At 40.6% G+C, this 21,364-nt stretch overlaps 1 protein-coding gene across 2 annotated transcripts in view; it reads right to left on the bottom strand.

Annotated features, from left to right (window-relative positions):
• Positions 1 to 21,364, bottom strand: part of cnksr1 (connector enhancer of kinase suppressor of Ras 1) — a 46,610-nt gene that overhangs the window by 13,967 nt on the left and 11,279 nt on the right. For both annotated transcript variants that reach the window (XM_041813343.1, XM_041813344.1), the window contains exons 4-9: positions 20,311 to 20,395; positions 10,506 to 10,547; positions 10,278 to 10,397; positions 6,644 to 6,703; positions 1,075 to 1,143; positions 766 to 891 (exon numbers count right to left, since the gene is read on the bottom strand). In XM_041813343.1, coding sequence (XP_041669277.1) covers positions 766 to 891; positions 1,075 to 1,143; positions 6,644 to 6,703; positions 10,278 to 10,397; positions 10,506 to 10,547; positions 20,311 to 20,395 — 502 coding nt within the window. The remainder of the gene's footprint in view (positions 1 to 765; positions 892 to 1,074; positions 1,144 to 6,643; positions 6,704 to 10,277; positions 10,398 to 10,505; positions 10,548 to 20,310; positions 20,396 to 21,364) is intronic.

Here is a 21,364-nt window from a genome sequence, read left to right as displayed (position 1 = left end):
ATGCAGAGTTCTCTCTAAGAGTTTGTTTAGAGGCGGATGTCATGTGGACTGTAGACAGCCCACTCCTCACGCCCCTCTATGTCAGGAGAGGAAACAACACAAACACTCAGACACGCAGTCTGAGGAAGAGTCAGGCATCGAGTGAGGCCAATGAGGAGCCGATACACTCAGCTGATTTACATCCCCTTATGTTAGCTTCCTCACCCCTAGGCAGCAGCTAGATCAGAGATTTAGATGGTGAGGGTCACATGGGGGTGTGAAAGACAGAGCGTGTGCAGACTCAGTGAGAAGTTCAGGGAGAGTCAGCATACTGAAAGATCCGCAGTGTTGTAAGACTGGGATCTCATGAGAAGGGAATACACGGGATCTCTGATATAATCTGTTCTAACAATCCAGGTTTTGATGGATGAGTTCATGTTAATCCATGGATGAAAATGTTAAAAGCTGAGACTAAAACGTGGAAAATCAAAACTGTCTAAGAGCATCAATGATGTTTTTGGCATCAGGTTTCCCCAAAGTCACTCAGCTGTTTGTTGGCCTTTATTAACGCTGTTATCTCCTGTCTATCACTCTCAGATCTACGTTGTTGTAGACACAGCTTCTTTTAAATTAAATTGGAACTTTTACATTTTAAACAGTTGATTAGGATTTCATCATTATAAATAACATAATTTGTAAATCTAGTGGCAGAAATGACCTCTCTTGGTCTTCTAGAAGGTGTGAACCCTGACTGTGGTCATTTTAAAGGTTTTATGGATTTCTGACCTGTGGCACAGAGATCTGGACAGGATCTTTGCGTCTCAGTGACCCAGGAATCTTCTTCAGGACCAGAGTGACCCCGTTGGGATTCTCCTTCAGCTTCTTGATCAGGTTATCTCGGCTCCAGCCCACCTGAAGCAGAAACGCATCCTTAGTCTGAGGTGAAGTTTACTGTTTCAGACACTCAGACTCTCAGTGAGCTGAGGTTTGTCTCATTTATCTCAGAGCTAGGAGACTTCATATTGCATCACCACTCCTACACTGTGAAACGTACACAGACTCATGGATTCAGACCGTATGAATAATGAAACTCACCACTATTTGATCGTTGACTTGAATCACTTCATCGCCAGCCAAGATCTTCACAAAGGCTTCAGTTGAAGGCTGAAAATGGAGATAAATGATACAAACATGAATACTGAATAAATAAAACTGCTGAATTTAATTCAGTCTAGATACTGGAGACATACTACTCAGTCAGGCACACTAAAGATTTAACTTTCTAGTTGTCTTCTGCAGGCTTTTGAGACAATATTAGCACTTAAAGCATGACCAAATATTGCAGTTTTTGCTCATCAGGTCACTGCACTATTTTTGAATAGATGTCAGGGACTCTTATAAAGGTTCACATATAGTTGGCATCAACTCCTGATCTTCCAAAAGCCTACGTGAAAAGCATCAAGTAGGAACAGCACAGAATGACATTGATTAACTCAGATATAGCATTAAGGAGGAGCTGAGGTGGAGGAGGTTTGCAAAAAGCAGCTTTCAGGGAGAGCAGCAAATCATAGCTAGGCTGGAGCAGCTTAAATATGGCAGCATAAGTGCGACTTGCGAATAGTGAGCTTAGAGCGAGTCAAGTGGCCTGCAGATCAGCTGATCTAGGTTATATGGCAGCTCTCGACCCCGTGTCCTGCCTGAAGTAACGCTATATGCTCAATTTCAGTTCATTGGTAAGAAAGGAACATGAGGCTAGCTTTCCTTAAATCATGTTTTTTATATGACGGTGCAGCTAACAGTTGTTCCATCTTGTGTTTTTTGTGATATTTGTGTACCAACTGTGGTAGAATAAACAAGGGACAAAAAAGAGGAAAATAAAAAATTATGCATTATAACAAAGCAACATAGAATTGAATAGTATAATATCTGCTGATTTGAAATTATCAAATAAATACCACATATAATGCAAATTAAATTACATGCATTTTAGAGCACTCTATCATATTTATGATTCATTAAGAGTGCACTGACACTGGTGCAGAGGTTAACCCTACAAAATCACCCCTCATGTAAGTCAGCGAAGGACTACAGACTAGTTTATGAAAACACACGATGACATAATCGTTCATAGCTGGTGTTCTCTACTTCTACAGGTCTGTTTGTAGTTTTTAAAAGCAAGGGTAACGTGTGCACCTCTGAGAGATACTTAAGAGACATTATAAAACTTATTTGCAGACTGGTGGGTTAAACAGTTAGCAGAGGCTGTGACAGAGCAGAGTGGAGAGGCACACAGCAGTCTGTCCTCAGCATCAGCTAAACAAAATCCTGACATGTGCATGTCTGCACTTTGTTATATGTAACTTTAAAATTACATTCATGTTAAAAAACATTGTCAGATTTTTCAGGGGTGCCATGAATGTTGGAATAATTAATATGCTAACTTTATGAGAATAACAAATGTGAGTTTATCTCTTACAAGGTGATTTAACCAGGTAGTAGAAGATTTCTGGGGATTATGCATGGGGCCACTGAGTAGGATGATCTTGCAGTCTATCATAATGGATAGACAACCATCCAGCTCCTTTCTTTAACTTTATGGATGCATCCTTTTTCACTGAGACAGTAACGACTCAATGTAGAACATTAACGCTGGTTAGCATCAGCACTGGAGTTAAACCCATGTGTTCACAGCTCTGCAGGCTGAAGGGTTTATTTTTCCTCACAGAACGGCCCAGCCTTGACTATGACAGATGTCTACTTTATCCATAGGGGATTAAAAGCTTCCTTTACACATGAAAACAGCATTTAATAGTCATTTTGACTTAAAGTTATTTCTATAATACATCATTAAGCAATATTTAAAGTTATGGCTGCTTCACCCACAATAAAAGCAATAGTTATTCATGTTATTAGAGCTGGCAGTAAAACCTCCATCACTGTGTCTCTTTACATCTAAGAATCAATACACAGTCCAGTGGGTTAGTTAAAGTAAAGCAGCATTAATCAATGAAATAAATGCAGATAACATGGCAGGTCCATATCATCTCAGTCATTCTAAACTCAAGCACTGGTCAGAAATAATAGATTATTAATAGGAGAAGCTGAATGTGACAGTCAATCTGACTGATGAATCTGAGAATAATCCATTAAAATAAAAGAGAAGAGAACTTTACTGTTGATTGCAGGAACAGTAACCAGGCTGATTCTAAATATGCTCTCTCTGCAGCAGCGTGCACACCGGCTGTTTTTGTGGACATGTACTAGTATGTGTGGTAGTGGGCAGTGATCACGTCTCCCATTAGCACTCAGCTGCAATGATGTAACAGCAGCAGGGGAGTCGGGCTACTTTGTTGTTGACATCATGGAAAAATAACATCTCCATCTTTGTGTCCCTCAGGGGAGCTGCAGTATTGCCTCGCTCTCAGTTTACAAGCCCTCCTTCTTCTGGATGATAAACACTCCTCCATCGCTCTAGTGTTTAGTTTATAAGCCCCCTGATCCAAGCGCTCTCTAATGGATGATTTCATCCCCCTAAAGCAGCACAAGCTAGCAAAACATTCTATTGCAATTATCTACTTTTAATTTGCAGGATTCTTTTAAATAGTCTGCTGCATTTCCACCAAGTAATCTGGTTAGGTTCAGTACAACTCAGTATGGTTTAACTGCATTTCCACAGTTTACTCTACCCCTACTTGGTAGGTGGAGCTGGATGGTGATAGCCACAGCAGGTATGTAAAAGTTTGGCACACAGTCTGCAGAGTGCCAATAAATTCAATGAGGCTCTGTGGCTGGATGTGGATGCTTATTGCAAGAACAAACAAGCTTTTTTGAGAGAAGGGTGCAGGGATATGTAAATATGGCATGATTTGGGGGTTAGTTTAGCTCGGTTAAGGCAGGCACTAACACGCAGAGACTACAGGGCTAGACAAATTAATTGCAGGATCAGATCCCTATTCTGGCGCATTTTGGTGCATGTCTTCCCCATCTCTCTGTCCCCATATTTCCTGTCAAATAAAGTAAAAATTCCCCTGTTGCAAGTTTTGTACTCGTCCGTTATTAGACTCTTTCAACCAATCGACAGACTACCCTGAGTCTAAGGCTGACAAACTTGCTGTTAAATACACAATGCACCATGGCTGCCTGCACATGTATAATTGAGGAACTGTGGTGGTAGAGGACATGTGGCAGTCAACTCAGCAGCAGAGACCATAAAAGCTCAGTTTGACAGAAGAACTGAGCTGAAGAAAAAGTGATAAACCAAGACCACAATTCTCTTTAAAGGTCACATATTACGAAAAATACACTTCTGCAAGCTTTTCTAACAAAAAATATGTGCCCCTGGCCTGTCCACAATTCCCCCAAGAATCAGAAAAATCCATTCCTTCCCCCTCTCTTTCTCCATCTTTCAGAAAATGTGTGCTGAAACAAGCTGTTCTCAGATTTTTCCCTCATGATGTCATGTGGGGAGTTACAGTTGGCCCTCCCCACTTTGAAGAAAAAGGGGTGGAGTCAGGGTGTAATCAGACAGCTCAGTAACATTTAAAGCCACAGACACAGAAACAGCTTGTTCTGAGCAGGGCTGAAATGAAGTGTTTTAGGCATGCAAAAATCCAATACTGGAGTGTTTTTTCAGCAACAAATAGGCATGTTTTGGGAACCTCTGAGACCAATATAAACTTGTCTTAAAGGGGTGAAATATGTGATCTTTAAGATATGTTATTTTCACTGCAGAGATACAAATGTGTGTCAAACCAGCTGGGACAGATAACTATTCTAGAAACCAATGTTCAAGTAGTGCTGACAAACATTATTGATCCTGAATGGGTCGTTCTGAAGAGCTCAGTGACATTATTATACAGTGATATTATTAGAAAGTAGAAGATTTTAGGAACAACAGCAACTCAGCAATGAAGCGGAAGATCACGTAAGATCACAGAGAAGGGTCAATGACTGCTTAGGTTCATGGTGGGTAAAAGTCTCCAAGTCTCTTTTGATTCTAAAGAGTTCTTAACTTCCACTGGCATTAATGCAAACACTACAACTGTGCAGCAGGAGCTTCATGAATGGGTTTCAATGGCCAAACAGCTGGGTTTTCAGGGTTTGGGCTAGGCCCCTTATCTCCAGTGAAGGCCAATCTTAATGCTTCAGCATACCAAGACATTTTGCACAATGCTATGCTTCCAACTGTGTGGCAACAGTTTGGGGAAGGCCCTTTTCTATTCCAACATGACTGTGCCCCAGTGCACAAAGCAGGGACCATAAAGACATGTTTTGATGTAGAACAATTTAACTGGTCCACACAGAGCCCTTACCTCAACCCCATCCAGCACCTTTTGGATGAACTGGAACAGAGATTATGAGCCAGGCCTTCTGGTTTAAAATCAGTGCCTGACCTCACAAATGCTCTACAGAATGAATGGGCACAAATTCCCACAGAAACACTCCAAAATCTTGTGGAAAGCCTTCGAAGAAGAGTGGAGGCTGTCTTAGCTGCAAAAGCGGGGGCAACTTCTTATTATGGATTTGATTATTTAACCACAGTCCCTGTTGGTGAATTGGTCAGGCAGCTTTTGTCCATATAGGGTATATCTCTGGCCTCAGCCGTTCCCTCAGCGGTTCAGAGCTTGAGAACCCAACAAAAGGGTGCCAAAAAAGCAAGACAGTAGGGATCGGTTATTTTGGTACCTTTCCAAGGAATTGTGAACCACATTGAATCGAAATGGACACGGTGTGCTTAGAGGAAATGCAGCTTTCTAGTCTTTTGGGCACACACTGATTAAGAAAAATGCACTGTTGCATTATTAATGCATGTGTGCTGATACAGCTGTGACCTTTTCAGACTAAAATAGATTAATGCTTTATTTGGTATAAATATAAAATGAGCTACATTAAGCATAAAAAGACGAACACACATATGTTGACAGTCAAGATAAAGACTTCACTGTGTATATACAGTTAGCAGTGAGCAGCCTCGGCTCATGTAATATTTATAATACAAAGTATCTGCAGCACCGGGGCTCAGATCGGTTTCTGTCTCAAAGCAGCGGAGCAAAGAGAGATATGCCAACGGCTAAAAATAAAGTGTCATAAAAACGTAGTTCCAAGGGAATTTCTGTCTGGTAAACAGCTCATGCCTTCATAATAAATGAATCCAAATTAAAATTTTATACTTCAAATGTGCAAGGCAGGACTCAAGGCAGGAAAATAAACACTTCCTTGTATTAGAAAGAGCCACAAAATTAAGTTTTATGGTCACAGAAAGCAGAGTCGCTGAAAGAAGGACTAACTGGAAAACATCCCACTAATGATTCTCCTTTTTATTTATCATTAAAACTAAAAATGCGCTTTCACATTCTTTTTTAAAAGGATGATTGAATATCCATGTTAAACTGGTGAAAATGTCAAATAGTAGGAGTGTAAAAATGTTATCTCCTGCAGGAAAATGTGCCAAAATGAGCCACACTCCAAGTCTTTACCTGTTCCTCTCTGACATGTCAGAGCTTTTTCAATAAGACAGGAGCGATTAGGAAACGAAGCTTTAGACCCTTCTCAGTAGTTGAAGTTAACCTTTTGGTCTGTGGTTCAAGAGGAGCTGAGGTTTGAGTCACGCTGCTCTTCAGGGGAGCTGTTAAGAGGTGGTTGAATGTAAGTGAAAGAGTCTGACCTCAGCTGCAGTTCCAGTCACGTAGTGGTTAATGGAGCCCGTCGACGTTATCTCAATCCCCTAAAAGCAAAAGAGGGAGGAATAAAAATATGTTTGAGACATTTCAGAGAGATCAACCTGCACAACATCGAGTTTGGTCCTGAGTCAAAGTGATTCACACTAATGGACTCATAAACATCGCTCTGCCTGGTTCCTGTCATCATGGATGGAACAGAGATACTGCTGTCTGTCTCCTGATTTATGGATGCCTCGGCCTTTAATTACCCATGAGCCCACTGTGATTGATTATTCAAATCATCATAGGCAAAGCTGACAAATCACAGCCCAGTGTGCCTTAGATAAATAGCTATAAACTTCATATGTGACAGTGATGCCTTTAAACTGTGCACATGAAAATAAAACAGAAGCACATTAGTTTGAGCCTGTTATTAACATCTATAGAGGCTTTATAAACATGTAATAAACATTTGAACATCCTCATGTGATTGTAAACAGATAAAAGAGATAAAACCTCATGGTCACTCTGACTGAGCTCCAGAGGGACAACCATCACTGCAGCCCTCCACTGATCTGAACTGAAAGCCTGCTTGGAGTTTTTTTGCAATCTCTTCACAGGCTTTTATATGTTCAGCCCAGCTCAGGCCAATCCAGTACATCCTTAGGTTTTATTTGACTCTCTTATCCTCAAATCTCGGCTTATTTATCCTGTTATCTTGGAATTAGAATGCATTTTTCCCAATAATAGTGAGCTAATTTATATCATTTTCATGAGATCTAAAAAAACAACTTAAAGTTACCATTAGAAAACAGAGTAAAATAAATTGTGTGGACCTCTTAGGGCTTCTGTAATATCTAACACCAACTCCCTGCATAAAATCTCCTTAAAAGCATGATTCAGAGCATTTATGACATGCCTATTCAGTGTCTAAATTGGAGGGTTAATCCATTTAACACCAGAATCTCTCCATTTCCTCTGGATTTTTCTGACATATTTGATTGAATTTTGCCAATGCAACTTCTATAACTGAGTAGGTTTGTTCTTACCCTTTGTTAAACACTCAGTTATTTGTCTTCAGTCCAAACAAAAGACTTTAATGCTGTCATTAAAATACACAAAAACCATCATTTCCTCTGACAGGAGGAAGACATTCAGCAGGGATACATGAAAATATCAGCTGAGTCACTGCTTGGTTAGTCGTGTCTCAAATGGAGACTGATGTCCTCAGCCTGTCTTTACCTTCTCCTTTGTTATAAGAATACATTCATATTTGAGGGAATGGAAATGGAAAAGGCCAGCTTTTCAGTTAGATGATTATGAATTAGAAGCTGAGCATGATGCTGAAGTAGAATAAAACCCCTCCCTTCCCTTCCCTCTTTGGTTCCCATTATTTTCAATCATTCAGCGGGCCGACCTCATTATATTCGATGTGCTTCAATCAATTCCTCCCTGTCAGACAAGGATAATCAGGGTTTGTAGCTCTCGCTGTTCTAAAATGACCCTGTTTCACTGCAGAACAACTGTGAAAAATGACCAGCCGCTACATCCACAGACGCCCAGAGAGACAATATGCATGCAGGGATGTATGCTTATCTACAGATGGAGACTAAACAGGAGAGGGAGAGTATTATCTAATAACAGAGGACATTTTCATCAGAAGGACTGAGCTCATAAAGGAAAGAAAACAAGACAAATTTACTGGAAAAGAGCACTGAAGAAACAAATGAAAGGACTCTAGATATAGACGATAACAGATGGAGGAGAGGGCTGTAATTGTTGAGATAGATAGACTGAAGGTCTAAGAGGAAGCAGGAACAATGACACAGAAGGGAATAAAAGAAGAACTGGTAAAGAGAGAACCTTGAGTTAGGAGAAAGGAGTGGAACCAGAGAGGGGCGTAATCTCCAAATTATGATGAAGGCAGGAAATGAAAACTGAAAACAACAGAGAGAGATTAAGAGGAAATCAGAACAATTATGAGCTGATTGTCAGGAAGGCAGTAAAGCAATTAAACAGTGAGAAACCTTTAAAAATGATCATTTTAATGAGGAACAGCAGAGAGGAGAGAAACAGAATCACAAAGATGAAGGTGAAGAGGGGGGTCTGCTTACAGAGAAGAGTTTAAAAAGGAGCTGAAATAATTTTAGTTTCTCAGAGCTTTACAGATTTTAAACATGATGGAGACCACAGACATGATGACTGCTTCAACCAGATTTTAGAGTTATAATCCTCTGACTGCACAGTTTATAGAAGAAACAGGGTAAACAAGTTTACAAGATACTTTTCAACCATGCTAGTCTGGTCTGTTTTAAGGTCTTAATTTGACCATTTTTCATTGAAAAATATCTGAAATTTGGGTTGCAATTTCTCATTAGACCCTGGCACGTATGTTGTGTTCACACCAGACATGAGCAAAATCATTCAAGAAGCAAGTAGACGCAAGTTTGGCTTAGACAGCGTAAATCGTGCATATTGTGCAAGAAATTCGTGCAAATTCAACGAGACGTTTGCTTCATATGCTTTTTGGCAAGAGTAGAAGAATCTGAACAAAAGAGGATCACTTTCATCGTGATGAACCAATCAGCATGGAGATCCCCGGATCCCCGAAGGACCAGCCTGTGGAGGGGGGAGGTTCTTTCAACCGGAAAATGGAGGAGAAACTAGTGGAGTCTGTCTGAGGCAAGACAAAACCCAACACGTTCTACTAGCACAGGAATAAAAAAGGAGCAAATTTCTTGGAGGAAACAGAGTGAGAAGGTCTGATTGTTAAGTTTTTGTCTGTCACTTTGTCTCAGCAGATACAACGCAGCAATCCTATCAATGTAGTCAGGGTCAGCCATGCTCATTGCTAACTGACTGAAATGCTAAATGTGGGAGAAGGAAGCCCCTCCCCTCTTGCATCTTGTGGGAAGGGCCACTTCTAGCTTTTTGGAGGTCCTATGCAGGATGCTTGGGGGGCCCTAGTCTGCCAAACTATCATAAAGTGATTCCTAATCCATCAGATGGTCCATAAACATGCCACAGTCTATTCCACTTCACAAGCAAAACAGGCAACCATACAGCCAGCAATATCTAACATGTTTGATATTAATGATTCTAGGTCATAATGGTCAGACTACCAGAGCCTTCACTCTCAAAACTCCAACTATAACATAATCAATTACAGTAGTTTCTGTCCAGCTCCTCTTTGTCAGCTGGACTGTAGTATTTTTAAAGACATGTTGTGTAAACACTCATGTTGTTGCCACAAATCAACACATTTCTCCTCCATTTCTTGATTTCCATTCAACTTTATGCCTCACATTTATGTGAGGCATAAAGCTCCAGCTTTGTGTTCCCCCCAACAAATAACAGAATATGTGACTATAAATGTTTAACATGTTTAATATTTATGATCTCTAGTTGGAGCTCTGATCGTCTTCTGAGCAGATCAGAGAGGGACGGATCAATCTTAACACAACACAGGGAAATCTTATTATACATAGTATTACTTTTGGGTTTAGTCTTTAAAAATGTACTTAAATTCTTAATATATTACATGCAATTTGCATCTTCTCATACATTTATCATTAGCTCTTTTTCATTGGTTCTACTTTAGATAACAACCAAAGGTAATATAAAGAGAGAAGTATTTACCAGCTGATCTCCAGGTGATACAGGTATCAGGTCCACACTCTCCAGCTGAGCGGTGTGGGTAAGAAAAGACTCAGAGCTGGAGTTCAGAATCTCATCACAAACTGCCACCATCTGACGGCACTGCGGGATGAAACAAACACAGTTCACTCTTTACAACATCTCATTCAGTTTTCATGATAAACTGAGCTATTCAGAGAAGCGAAACGGACAAACGCTCATCACACTCACCACAGAGATGATGTCCTTCTCCTTCTCGTACACAGAGCTGTCCTGTTGGGTGGATGAAAGAACACGACATGAGTTTCAAATAAAAATTGACACCGCACCAGCCTGTGTGAAGCTGATATTGATTTGTGGAAATGGGACAATCTGACTCAAATCTCATGTCCTATTTCCTCTTCGCAGCATGAGGCAGGAAGTCCCAATCAGAGGCCGGGGGAGTCCCTCCAGACCTGTACGGCCTGGAAGTTTGAGTGTTTTTGTCACAGCAGTGCTCTAGTACAGGGGTTCCCAAACTTTTCAGCCCCTGACCCCCTCCTCTTTGAAATAAATGACAAAACTGACAAAGTCTCTGACTTTACTATTGAAGGGTCGAAAGGTTGACCATTCCATTACTGCCTACTAAGCTAACTTGCACTGACTGATAAAGTTACATTAAGGACTGTGAGAGGAAACTAATCCCTGTGAAATGTAGAAGGGGATCCACTGTGAACATGGAGACTGTCTGGGTTTTTTAAAGGCTGCAGGGAGCAGGAGGTACATCAGTTTTAGTTAGTCTGCTAGCTTGGTGTTCACTATCCCTTGCATGTTTTTCAGTATGGAACTGAGAGTCAAAAAGCACATAATACAGTGATTTACACCCCAACAAACCCTTAAACTTAGCTTTTTTGATGCCATAACTCATTCGCATCTTCACCTTAACTGAAACAAAGTACCAGTCATGATAAGCTGGTAGTACAAAAGTCTGACATGGACTTTAAGCCCAGTTCAGACCAAAGATTTGTGACGAGACGGCTACTCTGCAATAAATCTGTCTCTGCGGCAGGAACAGAGCTGCACATTTGTAGTTTTTTAAAAAATGTTTTTGTCCTTGTCATGATAACATTTATCATACATGGGTGCACAAGAGTCATTCATCCAAATTCCTTATCATCATCGTAGGATAACAGCACTGCTATGCTTCCCGCTTATGTGTGCTGCTGGAAAAATGAGAGCCTTTTAAAATTATATTGCTTTTTCCCTTTTTCATACTTATCTGCTGCTTGGAAATGATTCCATCTTTATTCTTTTCAGTTTACAAAGGGAAACTTTAGCCTGTTAACACTCCTGTCTCCTCCATCAGCTGTGCAGTCACATATTTTGCAAAATACACTTTTTCAGGCTTTTCAAGCAAAAATATGTGCCCCTTGCCCCCCCCCCCCAGAAAATCAGCCGTTCTCAGACTTTCCCCTCATGATGTCATACGGGGAGTTAGCATCGCCCCCAGGTTCAGTTGGCCCTCCCCTCTTGGGAGAGAGTTCCGCCCTCCTTTCACCCTCTACAGATCCATCAAGCCACATCCATTTCCCGAGAGGGGCGGAGTCAGGGGCTGAGTCAGACAGCTGAGTAACATTTAAAGCCACAGACACAGAAACAGCTTGTTCTGTGCGGACCGAAAAAGAAGACATGTAAAAATCCAATACACAAGTGTTTTTTGAACAACAAACATCACAGGCATGTTTTGGGGACCTCTGAGACCAATATAAACTTGTCTTAAAGGGGTTAAAATATGTGGCCTTTAAACATGATGTGCAGGCGATGGAGGAGACAGGATGGACTGAAGTTTCCATGTAGAAACTTAAAAGAAGACAGATGTTATCAGAATTCATAGCATGACTTAATCTAATGAAATTCAGAATAAGATTTATATTTCCTTTTTTTTTACATTTAAATGCTTACAACGTCCTGCAACCAGCTGTCTGTCTTGATGAGCTTAACTGAGGCTGACTGCAACAGATGGCGTGATTTTGGCTGAAACCCATCCATGAGGCTCTCGCTGCACAGTTTAAGTGTTTACATTAATGACAGTGAAACTCTTTGGAATCAGCAGACACTTGGAGACTTTTATGCACTATGTACGTGCCTTAGCAGTTGTTTACCATTCTCTGCTTTGTGGCTGAGTTGCTGTTGTTCCTAAACTTTTCCACTTTCTAATAATATCACTTACATCTGACTATTCAAGGAGGAAATTTCACCAACCGTCTCATTGCAAAGATGGCATCCATTACAGTACTATACAAGCCAAACCCTTTAAACTGAATATAACAATCTTTAACCGCTTTGTATTAGAGCACAAAAATGAATTGTTTTTCTGTAATTTGTATTATATTCCTGCTTTCAGACTCTATTTGAGTATTTGAATTTGCTGGTATTTTTGTGACAGGGTCTCTCAAATTTTTTTTTAGTGTGAGGGTGGGACCCTCTTTAAGGCCTTAGGGGTTTCTTTAGTCCCACCTGTGCTTCTCATATGTACACGCACTCTTTTGTCTTATCTCAATCTTCTTCCTTTTGCACAAATAAATAAAGAACTTCAGAATGCTTGAGTCACTGAGCTCTTTAGAACGTCCCATTTAGGATCACAGATGTTTGATAATGGAGACTGCATGGATAGGTGATGATTTTACACACCTGTGGGTCTGATTGAAACACCTAAAATCAAAAATTATGGCCAAATACTTTTGTCTATTTATGCTCTTTAATATACAACATCTTAGCCAAGAGAGAAAACATGCTCATCATCATTTGGTTGTAAATATAATACGATTTATAATTCAACCTGAGTTAGCCAGCTTTAGAGCCGTGCCCCTGACTCATAAAATCTTATCTGACCTTGTTATGAATAAAATCATTGTTTAACCTGACTGATTTATTTTCTTCCTGCTGCCATGCTCGACAAAACTGCAGTGTAAGCTCGTGTGGAAGAGTAACAAGATCTGAGCAGTGATTTAAACCATAGAAATAAAGTCGGCTAACTTACCCAGGTCCATGCTGTGTGAGCGCTTGGGTAGTATAGGCCTGAATATTAGCTGCCAGCTCCTTCCACACACCTACACTTCTACCTTTGCTTCATTAGTAACACCTCTCTCTTTCCAAGATTTCAAGACATATTGTAGAAATACGGCAGAATCCACACCTCTGCTTTCTGCTTAAAGCCACATCACCCGGGACTTCCCTACAACAAAACAACCGGTTCTGTTTTTCTTTAAACTCCGCTAGAACAGGAAACGGCACATGAATGTGTGCTAGGTGGGGGACAGGTTCACTTCTGCTCTGAAACCAACATCAGGAGGGCGTGGTAGAAAAACAGAGACCGGGAATCAGTTTACGTACATACATAAATAGGCCAAAGAACCAGCTCAAAATATGAAGATGAAGTCACTTTTCTTAATCAAAAAATGCCAGCACATTCCACTGGCAGATTCACGGATAGGAAGCATGTGATCCTAGCTTTAAGAGGACGCAGTGTTAAAGCTCAGAGACACATGAGCAGAAAAGGGGCACCAGGAGAAGAGAGGAGAAATTGTAGGACAGACGTGCTCAGTCCCCAACAGCCTCCAGCATGTTCACGCTCCACTTGCATGCCCTTCTATTGATTTCTCCCTAAAATAGGACAATTACTAAATCACTCTAAAACAACTGATACCATTCTTTAACCAGCCCTTCAGGTTTAAAAGCTCAGTTTCAGTCACATCAAAGAGAAGACTGCAGTCAGAGATGAAACTAAAGGGGAAAAAGAAGGTCTAAGGTTATGTAACATCTAAACTAACATAGCTCTGGCCTTTATGAGCCAAAAGAATGATGTTGTTATGTCATTCATGACTACTATTTCTGATATTAACATCAATAAAAATGTTTTCATACCTTAAAAGCTGCACAGACGTTCAGATAGAAGTTCCAAACTGACCTTTTCCTCTACTTCATTATTATGACTAAAGTTAAAGATTAGCTACTGTCAATAAATAGTACGTGATATGCAGAGTGAGCTGCACCCAGGGCCTTGTCCAGACTTTTTTAACTGGTGTGGCCTAATTTGGGCACAAACTTTTGCACGGGTGGCACAAAGTATATGTGCACACTTTGTCAGGGAGGCAGTTATTCACCATTCCTGTCTCCACTAATCATATAAATTTAGCACAAAAAGTAAGTAAATGAGTGTTTGGTAGATTATTTCTTTGTTGTAAAAATGCTTCTTGTCAGTAAATCATATACCGTTGGAAAGCCTGTTTATCTATCTTTTAAAGGCCATGAAAAGTGAAAATAAATCTGTATTTAGGTTTGTTGTATGACAGGTCACTGTGTTATGAACCCCTTGTTCAAATTTCAGCCAAATAAAACATCTCGTAACCCCCAAGGGGTTTCTGACCCCCATGTTGAGAACCACTGGGCTAACGTGAATGTGCAAATATAGTTTTGAAAACCTCAGAGCTGACAGAGCCTTGTTTCCCCCCTAAGGAGGCTCAGACCCCAGTTTGGGAACCAATGGTATAAGAGAGAGATCAACTGGAGGCTCCAGGGCCACATCAGGCCCCTCACAGCTTCCCATCAGATTATCATTAAATTTAAAAAATGAGAGTAAGAAAAAAAAAGTTCCGTTCTGCAGGGTATCGTTTTTCTTTAGAGCACTTCAGCTTTTAAAGCAACCCTGAAACAATCAAGATTGAAACAGGAATGATCTCATGTTTGAGGAGTTTTACAGAAATCTAAATGTCCGTCTTTATCAGCAAATACCCCAGCATAAATATGAGACACCACTCTGAAACAGCTGGTTGTGCATTAAACTGTAGCCAAGGATCAGCAGTGAAACAAACCACCTTTTTTTGTCTATATCTAAGAATGAGGACAGACTGGTCGTTCCATTTAAACACTCAGGTCTATTGTTTCACATAGAACAATAATATGTTTGACTAAAATTTCAGTTTTATCTTTGTTTATTTCAGAGCGTTTGTCAGGGAAAAGGCAGGCCCTTGTCCAAATCTAGCCTATGACCCCTGGCATATGACAGCAGTGATCTGCAGCCTCTCTCTAAAAACAGTAAATGCTGTGCAGCTCCTCACAGAATCACCCAGACTTCTTTAGTGGACTGGTTCTGTGTCTTGTGTGCGGCTCAGTCAGGTGGTGAACAAACTTTACAGCAGTGCCCTGTGCCTTAAAGCGATTCTCCCTGTAGTTGTCGTGGAGATAAAGAGAAGTTATTATGAGGGAGTAACATTCCTAAAAAAGCGAATGACATCCGGAAATGCAGGCATGCATGGACCCACACGAACAAAACCAGTGAAACTACCCAACAACAGTTCAGCGGCACATGAATGAATCTGCGGAGGTAAATGCAAGCCGACGGCGACATACTGCTGGACTAATTTCAGCTGTTTTATTCCCTTTTTGTAACTCAAATTTCTCATACAATGCACCAAAGCTTTTCAAAATAAAAGCCTTGTAGAGTCGAGTCCAAACATGTTCCATCAGTCTCTGTTTACAAACTGGGATAAATATGTTCCAGCAGCAGGTCACAAGGCTGCTATAAAAAGACGATGAGACATGTAGATGTTAGAGCTCTTTTACACCTGCTTCTCACCTTTCCATCTTATCTCACTCCCTCTTTTCCTGTTGCTGATTTAGTCCTTACTCATATTAGATCATGGTTTCCTTTATGCCCTCTTATTTTGGCCCCTAGACTAAAAAAAAGTCTGAACAGTAATGACATCCTGAGCTCTAAATAAGTCCTGTAAAAGCAGAGAGTGCTTCTTTGCTTTTTAGGCATAACAGAGCTGTTTTAGTCACTTATTTACATAATAATGCCTGTCAAAATTTCATTACATAACAAAAGGAAGTTTATACAATCGTGAAAGTGGCTTCCCTAAAATCACTGCATATGCACTGAGATATTAAAGTTGATGTCAAAGAAATAAAAGTCAGTCAGTATAAAGTCACATACCTTTATGAAATGCTTCCAAATTATTTTTTATCCGAAAATGCAACTTCACATTTCAGAGCCCTCTTTATTTCTCTCTCCTCTCCTGGACTTTGCTCGCTGTTCGGCCGCCTCAAACCAGACTGAGACTGAGCGAGAAACTGCGACTTGGCAACTCTAGAGTAGGATCCCAACAACACCAGCTGACTGCTGACCTTGAGGGCCCTCAGGGGGGCGAGAAAATCACAAAAGTACGCAAAACACACAGATAACCACAGAATAAATGTACTTTTTCTTCCTAAGAAGAATACTGTGTAGCTTCTGTTTCCAGAAACAGACGTCATGGTGAAGACTCCTGACAGCACATCACTACTCTGGCCTCAGTTAGCAGGGAGGTAACAGTAGCATCTGTATGAGGACAGTTAATAAATAAGGCTCCACTGGTGATGTGATCATGAAGGTACAGAGATGTAAATATTAAACAGCCTTTACCTGCAGGATTATAATGCTATGATGACAGCTGACCTGCAGGTGAAAGCTGACATAGATGAGATTTCTCTAGTGTGGTATGCAGGTTTTTTCTCCGCTGTCTAACACCAACCTTTAGCTCACATGCAGAGGGTTTTAGTAACTACACCTGCATACCCCTGTACAGTACCTGCACTTCTGAAACTGCCCTCATGTGTGCTTGTTTGACTTTCTTTGTAAGTAAATGTGGTATTAGGAAGTGGCGAGTACAGTGGTCACTGGAGGGCCCACAGGTATGAGCTTTCTCTTTAACAGAGGCCTACACTGCAAAAATATTTATTAGCTTCCACTGATAACTGTTGCTTAAGATAACACAAGGATGACACTTATATATATCAATATGTTTCTGCCTTTTACAAACATATTTTTCCTTCTTTAACCCATTTTTGCCTCTTGTAAAACATTTCTGCCACTTTTTAATCCGATTTCACCATCTTTTTTGCCCATTTTGCCACTTTTTAAAACCTTCCACCCTTTTTTCTACCCACTTTTTGCCACTTTTAACCCATTTTAGCCACTTTCCATCTGTTGTTGCCTGTTCACTTATTTTGGCCATTACTAATCCCTTTTCACTTTTTTTGCCACTTCTGCCAGTTTTAACCGCATTTCACTATTTTTCATGTCTATAATTGCTGTTTTAACCCTCTGAGGTCAGCTTAGTGCTGCGCCATGTTTTTATTCGTATCTTTGTCATTTTACGTCGCAGAAATGTGCTTAAAACACTTCCATGGACACGAGAATCTCATCTTTTACTACTGCCCACGTGATTCACAGCTGGAGTTACAGGGCCAAAAAGACCTCACTGTGTGTAATTTAATGAACCATTTATCCATCAACTTTTGCCAACCAATGGATGCCCTGGAATCCCTAAAACCCTCTCATCACAGTTTTTGCACGTGATGTAAAATGTAAAAGACCAGAGTAAGAGGAGAGACTTAGACCTGTTGATCTTCGATGATGGTGAAGCAAAGCTGAAGTCATTATTCAGCCTCATTTCTCTCATATTTAAAGACATTTGGTAAAAATAGAATGACAACATCTATGAGCAAAAATATGACAAAATGTCATTGTAGATATGTTTTATATTCCATTACTTCTGTGAAGCTAAGACTTCGGTAAGCTTACTTAAAACATCAAAACAATTCACCCACATGAGTGAAGGTGTGTTTAGGGTTAGGGTTAGGGTAGGGTTACCTCACAAGAGAATCAAGAAAAGTCAAAGATTTGATCTCGAAATCTTCTAGGACAAAGTGGGCCTCAGAAAGCATGAAGCTGAGATTGTCCTGAACATTTGTATATATTGTGTACTGGGTTACTTGCGAGCACATTAAAAGGTGAAGTTAAAAAAGCATTTAAAATTCAAGGAAATGCCCTTAGATCTCAGAGGGTTAAATCCATTTTCAACCTCTTTTCACCATTTTTTTCTATCTGTTTTTGCCTCTATTAAACCATTTTTACCATTTTTAACACCTTGACACTTTTAAACAATTTTTGCCCTTTTTTACCCATTATAATTCTGGTTAAGAAAAGGGCTTTACATTTTGAAAAAGGCTATATACTACAACATAAACAACAAAATATTTGTTGCTTTGATACGAGTGGCTATTATTCAGATTATCACATCTTAACTTTTACCATGGACGATGACCTCCATGGGCCCGATCAGGTAGGGTCCTAGATGCTTTGGCCTTTTTCCCCCCTTATGGACGGCCTTGTGGAAGCATATTATGTTTAATTGACAACATACCAATATACTTTATGTTCTCTCTGAAGGCACCGTAACTGGTGGTGTAATGACAGTCAGCATCAGTCTGGGTTTGGAGGATGCTGGGAGAACGTTACTTGCCTGACTGTGAAGTTTGGTGGAGGAGGGATAATGGTATGGGGGTGTTTTTCAGGGTTTGGGCTCCTTATCTCCAGCGCAGGCCAATCTTAATGCTTCAGCATACCAAAACATTCTGGACGAAGCTATGCTTCCAACTGGCAACAGTTTGGGGAAGGCCCTTTCCTATTCCAACATGACTGTGCCCCATTAGGACTACAAAGACATGGTTTGATGAGTTTAGAGTGGAAGAACTTGACTGGTCCACACAGAGCCCTGACCTCAACCCCATCCAACACCTTTGGGATGAACTGATACAGAGATTGTGAGCCAGGCCTTCTGGTCCAACAGCAGTGCCTGACCTCATAAATGCTCTACAGAATGAGTGGGCTCAAATTCCCACAGAAACACTCCAATGGTGGGATGGTTCCTCATGGACCATTAGTCCCACCTGCAGCTTAAACACACATGTACACACACAAACAGGAATTGACTAAACAATAGCCAGACATTACCAAACCATGACCAACCTGACAGAAGCAGTGAAAGCTTTAACTCAGTAATGGCTCACTAAGTGCCCCGCTTCCATCTTTATAGAATTGACCATGAATGAAAACAACAGTGACAAACATGATTCACAAAAACATCCTATCAGAGACTTTCTGAAATCCATACTTCCTTCCTAAACAAATGATCCTCCATATGAATAAAACCACTGTTACTGAGCACCAACACAAAACCACAGCTATTATTAGTCAGCCAAAAGTCCAGGAGGCTTGTTCTGCTCATATTTTTGATTTTCTTTTATATAAAAGTTGCTACAACAAGACAAAAGAAGCACATGAGAAAACTACCCAGAGTGAAGTGCAAACCTAAACTGTTTCAACCCTCAATCTCAGCAGCAAAGGCATGACCACCTTGTGGAGAATTATCCAATCAGAGAGGTGAAAACATACCTGTCGTGCCTGGCAGGAGTGCAGAGCTGGCTACAGAGGGTCTATATATAAACTGCTCTAAATACTGAGCCTCCTCGTTCGCCCACAGCTCCTTTAACTCTCTTCAATTATCTCTCCTTCTGCTGATATCTCGGGGTTCCTTCTCCTCTTTGACTTCTTCCTCTGAACCGGGTTGAGAGCGTTTCTATGTCATGTCACTACGGCACCCTGTCTCTCTGCTCCCTGCTGTTCATTCAGCGACATGCGCTGCTCCCTCAGGAGTTAAAAGTCATTAAACAGTCGAGTGCAATCCCTCCCTCAGTCTCCTCCTCCTTTCTCTGCCTTCCCCCTTTGACTCCCCTCCTCCCTCCCCTTTGCACTGACAGATCCAAGCCTGTCTTTTTCTTCTACCTGTGAGCATTTTTCATGCACTATCAAGATAAAAATAACGTTTCTTTCCCTCTTATTTCATTCTAACCTTTCTCACTACAACAAAGACGTCAACACAAACACAATGCAGCTCACTTCTGAGGCCATCCCTCCAGCCTCAGCTTCTTTAAGGTGCAGACGCCTGCAAGTATGCCAGGAATGTCATGATAAAGAATGCATTACTCAAGCTGAGCTAAGGAAAAGGGAGAAGTGGTCTGATTTCTGCTGACCACACAGCAGGTTGTTGTTTCTCTCTGATGGTTCACTTGTGGTAATTCCTACAGAAATAAAACATCTGAGGTATTCATGAACATGTGTGCAGTAAAACCTGCTCCAGACAGAACATTAACATCACTTAAGAAACGGACTAACCCTGTGGACGATTTCCCCCAGCTCTCTGCAGTAGATGAAGATGTTCTTGCTGGTAGTGAGTCCACTGAGCTGGGAGAACTGATGCCTGGAAAGATAGACAGAGATTAGTTTTAGAATAAACCCACACTAAAGTGAGCTAATTTTACATATGAACCTGGTAAAAGCAGGTGTGAAAACTAGGAATGCAAGTTCCCTATTCTTAAAAAGACATACAAAAACAGAATATAATTCCATAGCCAGGAGGCTCTCAATCAAAACAATGGCAAAGAATGACGAGTATAGACACGCTGCTCAGGGCTGAGGACTTTTTAACAATCACTGCTCTCCATAAGGTATATCCACTGAACAGCAGGGGGTGACGAATAATTGATCTGGAGCTTATTGGCACTGATACTTGGCATTTTATTATACCAATCACAAATATGATTAATTAATTATTAAGTCTGCTATTTTTGACTCTGCAGCATGTGTCTTCCACTCTGGCTCAGTTCTCAAACACTCACTGCCATACCTAATGTCCCGCCCATAACTCTATCTGATTGGTTGAGATATCCCAGGAGTTCTAGCCAGTCTAAACAGCAGTTTAACACGCACAGAGCCAGAGCAGGAAAGGAAGACGGTCTCCAGTTCACACAGGAAGGTAATGCAGCCGTTATTTTTTTTATTAAAAACACTACGATCATGCACACAGTTTCTACAATGACAAACCTACAAACCTGTCCACTTTCACAGTTACACCAAAGAAAATGCCTTATAGGTGAACTATGTTATGGTGCTATGTTAGCAAGAGGGGAGGGCTTTCTGGGGCCAAGCAACACTGGGGGCTATGGAGGTCAGCAAAGTTATGATCCACTGTAAAGTTAGTCTGTAATAACCATACTTTCTATTTAATCTGAGTAATAACCGTTCTTATAAAAAATAAATAAATAGTAAATATTTGTATTTGTTTATGCTGTAGTAAAATACAGTCTTTTTCAAAATGTAAACCCCTTAGTCTTACAACAGAAAACCTTTTTGGTAATGTTAACAATGTGGATGTGTACAAATGTCAGGA

The sequence above is a fragment of the Cheilinus undulatus genome, linkage group 18 (genome assembly GCF_018320785.1).
Source record: "Cheilinus undulatus linkage group 18, ASM1832078v1, whole genome shotgun sequence".
Lineage (NCBI taxonomy): Eukaryota > Metazoa > Chordata > Actinopteri > Labriformes > Labridae > Cheilinus > Cheilinus undulatus.
Note: the sequence above shows the minus strand (reverse complement) of the source record. Positions and strands in the feature narration are given on the sequence as shown.